This window comes from Leptonotus elevatus, chromosome 8 (genome assembly GCF_054856555.1).
Source record: "Leptonotus elevatus isolate MCC_2025b chromosome 8, RoL_Lele_1.0, whole genome shotgun sequence".
NCBI classification, from domain to species: domain Eukaryota; kingdom Metazoa; phylum Chordata; class Actinopteri; order Syngnathiformes; family Syngnathidae; genus Leptonotus; species Leptonotus elevatus.
The window spans coordinates 7,993,867-8,004,813 of record NC_141246.1 but is presented as its reverse complement, the minus strand read 5'-3'; the positions used below and the strand labels follow the sequence as shown (position 1 = coordinate 8,004,813).

Genomic DNA, 10,947 nt, shown 5'->3' with positions numbered 1-10,947 from the left:
GCGCCGTTTTGTGCAATAGAAAGTGGTCGATGCGCTCATTCTTCACTTTGTGACCTTCCGTTGACCCACGCACAGGATTTCACAACAATTTGGCACAGTATTTGAAGGGTTACTTAAGCTTGATACAAAAAGGCTGCATTTAGGACAGACCTGTTAAAAACGGCGTATAAGGCGTCATTTGATGAGAGACAAACCCACTCTTGGGTTCGCATTCTGCGTACTGCAAATATTTTGAATGTTAATGTTTATCAACTATAAATTGTGAATTTGAGAAAACACATTTAGTGTTAGCCTTTAGTAGACTTGGATTTAAAAAATGTTTTGTCGCCTTCTCTTTGCTTTATTAAGCTTAATTTTCCTTACAACGTGCCAACAAGTTTGTTTTCCTAAGGCAACTGTGCACATGCGCAGTGAGATGGAATTGCGTGAGATGTGAGGGAGCCTGGTGGTCTGTCTGTCTATCTGTCTATCTGTCTATCTATCTATCTATCTATCTATCTACGAGACAAGCAGCGCTAAACAAAATATATAAATGGATGGATGTTGTACACTTTGGGAAACCCTTGATTGTTGTGTTACAGTTGGAAAAGTGGAAAAACTGACAAGAAAGTTCAGTTCTTTCAATCAAGGTATCCAAAATTCTAATTGTTGCAATCTTTTTTTTTTTTTATTAACCTGCAAAATAAGTCCCAGTCTCATATCTTTCCAACTTATAATTTATCAACAAACCCACCAAAGTGCTTTAACATGGGCAAACGAAGTGTACCAGAGTAGCTTTGAAATGAGTTAGCTGTATTCATTCCCAACTCAGACAAAAATACAAAAATAATACTGGCAGGCACTTGTTGTCTCATGAGGTATTTGCTCAAACAAACAGCATAGCAGACGTGGTCTTGAAAGGCTTCTTTTTTTTCTTTTTCTTTTTGGTGCTACTGGTGGTGTAGGACGCTGTCAGGTTTGGGGTAGCCAAACAGCTCAAAGTCTGGTTGGTAAAGCTTGTACAGCTCTGTCCTCATTGAAACCGGAATCTGGGCGAACCAGTCCCTTTCCCAGCTGGCTGCGGTTCGGTTTCTCGCCCCCGAGGGGAACCGCAGCAGATGATCCACTTGCAAAAGCTTCAGAAGGTGCTCGGCGTCCGTCTCCAGCGTTTCCAGTCGCCCGATGAAGTCGTATTTCACCTGGCATGGATGGCAGAGACGGTAAACCTAAAATCCATAAACACACATGTGGGGAAAATGGTCACGTTCAGCACATCAGTGATTTATTTCATTGACGCGTCTGAACATAGAATATTCTATTTCGAATCGTTACTGCCACCTGCTGACGAAAAATAAAACTGCGCATACCGTTCTTCACATACACGCCACGCACATTATGTCACATCCGCAGACAGGGCCCGGGAAATTCTAACCCGAATCCAGTCTGAAAACTATTGGCAGGAGTACCCATTGTGAACAGCTAAGGTGTTAATCTACTAATTAGAAGGCATTTCAGTCATAAAAGGTCAAATAAAAAGCTTATTGTAAAGTTAGTTTGGGGAAAAAAGTTCCATATTTCAATTTTAAGTAGGTGAAATTTGGAAGTGACTAAAATGTTTTTTAATGTTCAAAATGTAAGTGTAGGCTACTATTCGCGGGGAATAGGGACAACACCGGCTCGCAAACAGTGAAAATCTGCAGTTGTTAGTGTTCAAACTGTGCCTAATGGCTAAAATGGTTAATAAAGTGGCTAACAACAAAAATGTCATTTTTTGCTAACTACACTACTGTATTTGAATGTTGGTCATTATGGTTAACTTGGAGAGCTGCAGTAAAAAAAAAAAAAATTGAGGTTGTATTTGCCGTAAAAGGTTTGAGAACCACTGCTCTTGAACAACGAACGCAATTATAGTAAACATTTGACGAACGAGCCCTATGAGACTGACCCCGAAACCTATAAAGTTTTCCAATGTTGTATGGCAATCAAAACTAAGCATTGTTATCTTTGCTCTATTATTTATGGCTATTAAATCTACAACCTTATTTGCTTTGTGAGGTACAGTTGGCTGCAATGTCCCAAATGTGCCATTCTTGAAGCTAAACTGCATAAAAAGGTGCATTTATTTGAAATACTGCACCTGCCAAAATAGAGTTCACATTAGCACACTGTACACTTTATGGCAGTAATATAAAGTAGTAGAGCGGAAACACATGCATGAGGTCACTGGTACACTCGTCTGGTTATTTACTCATGATCAAGCAGTAGGTGGGAAGTAATGTACTGAACACATACTTCTTTACTGTGCTCAAGTTCAGGTATATGTTATGCACATTACTTGAGTATTCATTTGTTTTGACAACTTTTTTACTTTCACAGTTGTGCCTTTTTTCCACATTTTTGGCATCAATTCAGTGGACGGTGTTCATGGCTTGGCCACCAGGAGGCAGTATAACGCAGACACGAAGAAGAGTTTCTCAACTGGCTCGTAATATTAGTCAGTTTTAACAAAATATCACGATCGTATGTTATATTGTCTGTCTACGGGAGCTGCGTTGTTTTTCTTGAAACATATGTTAAGTAAAGAGTTGTAACTGCCACACAGTTATCCTGTTTACATATTAAACTTTACTTTATGAAGGCAAAGTTGTGTTGTTTAAAATACACTCTATGTGATTCTACTGTATGTGTTTTATGTTTAGCTTGTCAGTTCAAATGTTAGCAAAGCTATGGGTATACATTTTGATAGCATAACAGTTGAGTTAGCTTTAAAAAAAAAAAAAAAAACTCCATGCGACGTAATTAGATTTTTGTTCTTCAGTCTTTTTTTTTTAAGACAGGTAGCCATACTTCTACTTAATTATAGAGTGTAAGTACTTTTGTCATGGCACACAAGGAAGGCTTTGGCTCCACTCTAATGTAACGTAATATGTTATGTAATGTATTACCTGGCGCCAGTGTTCATTGAAGACGCTCTCCTTTTCCGTCTCCGCATCCAGCAGGTACGAGATGAACTGCTGGAAGGTGGGTTTGATCCCGGCCGCAAACGCCTCAGCCGCCGTTTCCGGCAAACTCCCTGATAGGTTGCCGTAGCGACGCAGGATGACCGAGCCAAACTGGCGGTAGAAGTCCTCGTTGGGCCTGAATGTCACAATACAAGCAAAGCAGGTTGAACGACTCGGTCACGCATCCTGGCGTGGCTCTGGTCGACTCGTCACACCTTCCGAACTTGTTTCTGAAGGCCGAGATGAGGCGGACAAAGGGGTCCCGTACGAACAGGAACTTGGTGTAGTGTTGGAGCTTGAGCGCCATCAGGTGGCGGGACAGAGAGCCATAATGGCGCCAAAACCTGGCGTGGACATATACGTAAAAAATGGTTAGCATTTTTTTGTTGGGATGTTTTACACCGGTATGAGTACTTCGCTCTTGAGTAGTCGTAATCAGAATTAAATTCTGTGTTTAGATTAGTCGGGGCACATACAAAGTATTATTATTATTATAAAGTATTTTTGGGCTGATTTCCCTTTTAAAAATAATCTCTTCAAAATTCTGAAATAAAAAGTAGTCGCTCTAAATCCACATTTTGAAGCCAAAAAAGGAAGAAGAAGGCCCAAATGTGTCATGAGAGGAGTCAGATAAGAGACAGGTCACGCAAACACGGAGAGCTGCTGACACCAACTCGCAAAGAAAGATCCGCCTGTGCCGCTTGCCCTTTACACTCTCTCCTTCCAGCTCAGTAAATAACTCATTTTTGGCCCATGGAGGTTGGCAAAACATGTCCTCTAAATCTTATGGTGGAAGCTTCTCACGCACGCCGCACAGAGGAAAATTTTGTATCACGTCAGGGGAGGAATGGGGACGTGCATTCACTTTTCACTCCCACGTCGAACTGAAGACAGAGCGGAGATTAGGAGTTAACAGCAATGTCAAAATGTCCTGCAATAATATTACAAAGTAATTATAGAACAAGTCAGTGATTTTTCTACGGAGTTTGTTTTGTATTTTCGTATACAAGGTCAGAAACGGACATTCATGCAATTAATATCAGGTTTCATCAACCCTTAAGAGGTTGATTTTGAAGGTCAGTATTTCCCAAAAGCCTTATCGTACCTACTCGAAACCATATGCATACTCAATGTATTAAATGGTGTAAATGGTTTTGAGTAGAGTGCAGCAGTATTAGTAAACCCTCACAAATAGTGTCCACTTGCCAACAGTATGGCTGAATTTTCACATTACTATTTACAGGGTGGGGGTCGGGGGTTGTAAAGTACAAAAATGTCAAGTTAAAGTCATTGCGGTACGGAAGCGTATTGCATTCACTAGAAATAAATATCCTGTTTTTCGGAGTATTTTGGGGGGGGGGTTGTTTTTGTTTTATTTTCGTTTTTTTTGTATTTTTTCTGTTTTATTGAATAGTGTTTTTCCAATTTTCTTCTGAGTAATTTATTTCTGTTTTTTCCAGATTTTTTTACCCTGTTTAAAAAAAATTATTTTCTGAATATTTTTTTTAATACATTTTATGTTTTTCAGAATATTTTCCCCTGTTTCTCAGCATTTTTTATGACAGAAAATAATATTCAGAAAAACGGAGGAAAAAAATACACAAAAAAATTAGTCAGAAAAACAGGAGACCCCCCCCCCCCCAAGTGAATGCATTACACTTCCGTACTTCTGTCATATTCTTGTTAAAAGGAAACAAATCCTGCTCTCCAAAATGGTATAGCGGCAGCCTCTGACTTCATGCCATTTCCTTCCCTAAACAACAAGGCTTGTTGGTCTAGGAGTATGATTATTGCGATTGAGAGGTCCCGGGTTCAAATCCTGAACAAGCCCTTGAATGCAAATATTTGCTATGTTAAAGGCACGTGACTCATTGAGTCACTGCAACTGAAAAGCTACCAACACATAATGGGTTTTAAGACTTCCACATAAATATATACTTACTTTATTAGTTTTCATTTCACCATAAAAACATGTCCTGATTGTCACGTAAGAAGCCGATTTCAACAAGGCGAAGAACAGATCAAAATTAGGGAGATAGACTCTCGACACTTTGCTTTCTTGTCACGGGTATGATATGATATGAATATGATAGAGCTGATAGAGCTATGCCAGCACCTAGAAGATTTTTGGTCTGTTTTGAAGGACAGCCGGCAGGAAACTGTACACGGACTTCACATCAGGCTCTTTGTTGGGCAGCTAAGAGGTTCTCGGGAAGATTTGTTTTTCTCTAGTAGTGGCTTGGGTGAAAATGACATGGACTTGTTTTTACATACACCTCCTTTAAGAAAAATTGTAAAACAATACATAAACTAATCATACAAATGCACAATACTGTCTTAACATGCATCATACTTGGCAAAAGTGAGGTGAAGCGAGGAATTGTGTACGAGGTCCGAGGGAACCAACTCTGGGTCAGTGTAAGGCTTTCCTGAGACAGGCGAGACCAGAGACTGAGACAGGACCACCATCACCCTCTTCCAGTTGGTGCACGCCACCTGAACACACACGGGAACGTCATGGTTTGTAGTTTGTTGTTTTTGCACATCACGATATTCTCTACCTTGGGAACGTAGCAGTAGATGATCTGATGCGTGTCATCGACTATCAGGTGGTCCAATTCCCTGTTCGGAATCTGCTCGAATGCACGTGTCCGTCCTGGAAAGTCCATCCCCGAACACACGTCCATGATCCTCCGCTTCCTCGCCATCTGCTCTCCACTTCCGTCCCGGCCCTCGTCCCTTTCCTCATCCTCCACGGCGTCCTCTCTTCCCAGCTGTGCTGGCTCTCTCCCCTCCACGCTTTTGTTCGTCCCCGTCGGAGGCCACGTCGTGCCGGACGGTCCCGCGAAGGATGCCGGGAGCGTGGGGGCCGGGAGCGTGGGGGCCGTTGAGGGTTGAGGGCAACGCTCGTGTTTGCGGTCCCGCAGAGGGTAAAGGTTGAAGCCGCCGACGTCGTCCCAGTAGGCGATGATGAGCAGGATGACGAACAGAGAGCCCAGGATGAACGCCACGCGCAGGCCGCGCCACGTTCCCATGGTTAAAGTGCAGAAGCTCCGGGGAGGGGGGAAGGGGGGGCGACCGAGATTGGTGCAGAAAAGAGGAAGAGGTTATCTGAGCTCCATGGCGCAGGACGTCTATCACGGAAGGGGACACTTCCTGCTCAGCAACTGCAGCTGAAACAGGCAGGAAATGTGATTCAGACTTTACAATATAAACACAGTCAAACTGATTGAGTCCAAGTGTTGAATGAGGTCACAGCAGTTTCAGTGAAACAATTGAGTCGTCTTTTTATATCCTAAATATGGATCAGGACTGGGCCGGCCTAAGAATAGCACAAATCTGCGTACAACTGACACCCAGTGAAATGCATTGGAAAAGCAAAACAAACTAAAACTCAATTCTTCAAAAAACACAGATAAACATTCAATCTGCATTTTTAACAGAAAAAAAAAGGGGGGAGGGGGTCAAGCAAAACAAAAAATATATAGCTACATTTTTATTTTTTTTAAAATTGAAAATAACCTGTGCTTCCACGGCTGCCAAACCGCCAGTACGGAGTAAACAAATCTCATTTTTCCAAAATAACAAACTTAACTTATCATCTCACAATATACATCATGCCCACAAATGCACATGATAAAATTAACCTACAACTGTTGCTTTCTGTAGGCATAAAAGGCAGGATCATGGCAAAATGTCACGCTATAATTTCAACTAAAAGTAGGCTGTGCTGAAGTACTTCCCGTTTCATTCTTCTTTCACATTTACACTGTTTCAATCTAAGTAAGTGTGCTACCATCTAGTGGTCAATAGTGAAATTACACCCAATATAAACAAGTTTGATCAAAATAGTTAAAAAATCCGCAAAATAGCAGGACTGAAAACCTAAAACACGCGATGGAGGGGTTTACTTGAATTCCGAATAAAATTAATTAAGGGTTTAGAATCCACCCCCCTTTCTGCATAATGTCAAAATGTCATGTATAAGGATCAGTATACAAGGATGTTAAAGTAGGACACCGTCTGCTCTCATGTAATCCAGAAAATTCTCCCTGTGCTCTCTTCACAACCAATTTCTAACATCTGTCACTGCAATCTCCATTTTGAAGCGTGCGATTTCATTGAAATCTTGATATTTGGATTACTTTGGTTACTTAGCACATTTGTCTCACAGTTCTCGGGTGCAGGTTCGAATCTCATCTGAACTTTTGTGAATGTGAGAGTGAATGCTTGCTTGTCTTTATGAGCCCTGAGACTGAGAGTCGTAATCGGTCGTAAATGCGCACCAAAATATTGTGCCAGATGAAACGAGTGTCCTCTGCAAAAATGAAGGACAAAATGTGCTCGCCTAATCCACCCCGCCTGTCTGCAGTGCATCCAAACAAAGCATGATTAAAATACAATGCAGGGACAGTGTTAGATAATTGCACAACGCTCTACACTGGTGAGGTCTTTTTGTCCTTTTTTTTTTTTTCGTAGGGAGGGTGGAAGTGTCCCCGAGGGGCTGTGGGAAGTACACTGGCTCTACTGTGGGCCCTCGGCTGTCACGGGGATGCGAACAAACGGAGGCGAGGGGGCGGATCACCTTCGCCGGAGTCAGTCTAGACCAGTGTTTCACAACCTTTGTTGAGCCAAGGCACATATTTTTACATTAGGAAAATCTCACGGGACACCACCAGAAAAAAAACAGAGGAGAAGCGTCAGTAAAACAGGCCGAAATCTTTTTGTCAAAGAGGATATAAAAATGGAGAGAAAAAAAATCACAACTTTTAAATTCAATATATTTCCATTCAATCTTTAACACTTTTTTAACACTTATTTAGGCGCTTTAAAAAAAAAAAATTTTTTAATTAATCTCTTACGGGCAATACATTCAAAGGCAATCAATCATTGCTACAATTCAGTTGTATTAACTTTTAATTACAATGCATATGCATGTAAGCTTTTCAAATTGTTTGGTACAGTTTGTTTTTTTCCTTATATTTAAGTGTGGTGTTAATTTTATAGTGGCTTACAAAAAAAGTACATACAGATTTTAAGAATAAAACTTTAACATTGACCATAACGCCGGTTCTTGAAAAGCTACAGGTTGGTTTTTTTTCTTAGGTTGTGCTTGGTGTAAAAAAGTTTCAGAAGCACTAGTGTATAAGATTTATTTATTTATTTTTATACGTGGAAGCAAGAAAAAACATCTGCCGGTGGAACGCCTGGTTTTGCTGGTAAAATAAGCAAAAGAGGCAGAGAGAACCCATGCAAACAAAGCCTGCTACTGAAGGAGGGAAATTGTTGTTTTTGTTCCCCTTGCTTGTGGTTTCTTTCCACTTCCAAACACTCCACGTTGACTTGATGCTTCTATTTGAAGAACATCCACTAAGTGTCACATTGCACAAACACACGCATCGTGACTGGCCACAATATCCCGAACGTTGTGATCAATTGAAGGATATCTTGTTATTGTAATTTAGCCCTCGGAAAGGCTGCTTTCCCCCTCTTGTTTTCCACGCTTACTTAAAGCCTATAAACGTGCTACAATGTGGCCTTTCATGCGTAAAAACACTTTGGCGCTCTTCTTCCATCACATCCAGCAGCAGCCGCCGAGGAAAAAAAAAAAGCCCAACTCCCCCCGCGAATCCTTCCCCATTGAGGGAAGGAAGAAAGCCCGCTTCTGTTCCCTTCACTCCCTTCACACCGGGAGCATCACGGCGGCTGTTAAATCTCGTATAAGCTTTACGGATATCAATTCAATAGATACCTCAAATCACCGAAAGAACCGTCGTTGTGATTTTAGGACTTACCCGGCAGATGAGCTCCATGGTGGCCGGTCGGTCCGGTCTACTGACAGCGGTGTGTGGCCGTTCTTCAGCCCGGTGAGGAGAGCGGCAAGGCGGGAAGCTTTGTGGGGAGTGCTCGAGGTTCGGACTTGAGGCGGCGTGAGCGCCACAAGAAAGTGGAGCACGTCTCGCGAGATTTGGCCCGCGAACGTGCGCACACGCACACGCAAGCGAAACCACGCATATTAATATGACAGCACAGTACATAATGTACCGTGTCATTTATATACATACACATATTGTTTAAATGTATTTTCTCAAGCTGTAATATCAAATACTCCAATACTGTTGTTCAGCTCACTAAAAATGAGAAAAATGGCAACCAAAAAAGTACACAATTCTGTGTATCGTGACAGTACAGTTAAGTTAGTCAGACCGTAACACTAATATAATCCCATTAAACACAAAAAAGCTTATTTACGTTATACAGTAGACACCCTCTATTCACGGGGGAACGGACCAGCCGGTGGGTTAAAAACGAAACAAAACAAAAAACCGCTGACAAATATTCAGTTTCCGTTTTGTACGAAAATGGGTGGTGGGCAAAGTTTTTTTTTTTTTTAATCCATTATAAACCCCTAAAAAATCTATAAATAGCAATACATAATACAAACTGAGCATAAGTTGCAGCTATTAAAAGTGCTATGAATTTGAAAGATTGTATTGTTTGTATATTTAACAGTACAGCACAGGGCACACACTGGAATTGACATATATACATATACATATACATAAATATACCACCAAAAAAAAAAATGTACTGAATGAGTTTCACTTTTTTAATTTAACTACTGAAATAAAAGAACATTAATATTTTTAATATTTTTTATATTTTTAGCTGCACCAGTGTACCCACCCAACCAGTAACATTTTCTCATTTTGTTCCCGTGATATGTCAGAAATTAAGTCATGAAAAAAATAAAAGTTCTAATGGCAGACGTAATAAAGAGACTTACAAAACAAGCTCGTCCGACAGTTTATTTAAAGTTATTCCCGCTGCGCACCCCCTCCCTGTGTGAAAGACTAGTCTGAAAGGAGGAGGATACAAGCCACTATAGCGCCACATCAGCACATTCACTAACAAAGCTATATGTTTAGCACCTCCCCACCCTGCTGCTACGGCACTCTGCGCCACATGCCAACAACACGCCGGCATGATGAGAGAGAGGCCAGTTCCGGAACCACTCCAGACTCCAATTAAACAACAGGGAGTGCTATTAGTAAATATCAAGTTCCACAAAAGGGCAAGAAAACGGGGGCGGGTGATGAGTCCCTCAATGTGGCCGTTGATCCGCCAGGCGTGCTCTGATGATGTCACTAGGGGTGAATGTTGAGGCTGGTGATGTAGAACCCCAAAATTCACTGCGTGGTCGTCGTCCTTCTCCAGTCAATGACGCTGCTTCTCTTTTCCACACAAAAACGGATGGACTGTGTGAGAGAAGATGGAGGATGAGTGTGTGGCGATATTTCAATTTAAATCCTCGATATGATGTGCTTGTTGTGGTCTATCAATAACGCAGTAGTCAAGTCAACAGTCAACACATTTTTTGGGGTCTATTTTCTGACATGTTACGGATCAAACCAGTAACAGGCGTGATAGATTTCTGTAATTTGGTCATGCGTTTGACTTCCAATTCCATCACACCACAGTAAATCCACCCCATAGTGTGTTACCTGCGTAGGGGACTACAGATCTCCAATGGGAATGATTTCTTCGTTGATAAAAAATTCAATGGTCTCCTCCTCCCAGTCGTCCACGTTGCTGTCCGACTCGTCAGTGTCCACTCCTAAAAGAACCATGAGAATACACGCGTCAGCATACCGGATCGGAGCTGTAGAAGAAAATGATGAAATAGCGTAGTGGCCGCACCCCCTCGGAGCTCCACGCGGGCTTCTTTCTGCTCCTGATAGAGCTGCAGCGCCTGTTCCCTGTAGCTACGGTACTCGTCCATCATGGCCCTGCGCTTGTCCACCAGTTCCTACTCACACACACGTACACAATCACATATTCACTTCGATGAGTCACAAACTCAAGTATGTGGAATGGCTCTCGTCATGTCAAGAGACAAGCAAAATCTCACCTTTGAAGCCTTGGACTGGCTCAGACGATCCTTCTGCTCAAAGATCTTGGAGTA

General features: G+C 41.8%; 2 protein-coding genes across 2 annotated transcripts in view; both read right to left on the bottom strand.

The window, feature by feature from the left end:
• Positions 1-501: 501 nt before the first annotated feature.
• LOC147169584 (carbohydrate sulfotransferase 12-like) lies at positions 502-8,933 on the bottom strand. The gene is made up of 6 exons (XM_086082053.1): positions 8,777-8,933; positions 5,543-6,154; positions 5,335-5,477; positions 3,197-3,325; positions 2,925-3,117; positions 502-1,205 (listed from the first exon to the last, which is right to left on the bottom strand). The coding sequence occupies exons 2-6, from the start codon at positions 6,014-6,016 to the stop codon at positions 930-932; spliced, it is 1,215 nt and encodes a 404-aa protein (XP_085938179.1). The 5' UTR covers positions 6,017-6,154; positions 8,777-8,933; the 3' UTR covers positions 502-929.
• An 843-nt stretch (positions 8,934-9,776) lies between these two features.
• Positions 9,777-10,947, bottom strand: part of eif3ba (eukaryotic translation initiation factor 3, subunit Ba) — a 6,895-nt gene continuing 5,724 nt past the window's right edge. Inside the window, exons 16-19 of the mRNA XM_086082052.1 lie at positions 10,894-10,947; positions 10,683-10,791; positions 10,487-10,599; positions 9,777-10,240 (exon numbers count right to left, since the gene is read on the bottom strand). The exon at positions 10,894-10,947 is cut by the window's right edge and continues 24 nt beyond it. Coding sequence (XP_085938178.1) covers positions 10,499-10,599; positions 10,683-10,791; positions 10,894-10,947 — 264 coding nt within the window. The 3' untranslated portion in view covers positions 9,777-10,240; positions 10,487-10,498. The remainder of the gene's footprint in view (positions 10,241-10,486; positions 10,600-10,682; positions 10,792-10,893) is intronic.

What these genes read in the sequence shown, in the direction of transcription:
- LOC147169584 (XM_086082053.1), bottom strand. Translation starts at nt 6,016, where the DNA reads ATGGGAACGTGGCGCGGCCTGCGCGTGGCGTTCATCCTGGGCTCTCTG. An exon ending in TCTACTGCTACGTTCCCAAG is followed by an intron (nt 5,478 to 5,542) that starts GTAGAGAATATC and finishes GTGTGTGTTCAG; the next exon opens with GTGGCGTGCACCAACTGGAA. An exon ending in TTCAGAAACAAGTTCGGAAG is followed by an intron (nt 3,118 to 3,196) that starts GTGTGACGAGTC and finishes TGTGACATTCAG; the next exon opens with GCCCAACGAGGACTTCTACC.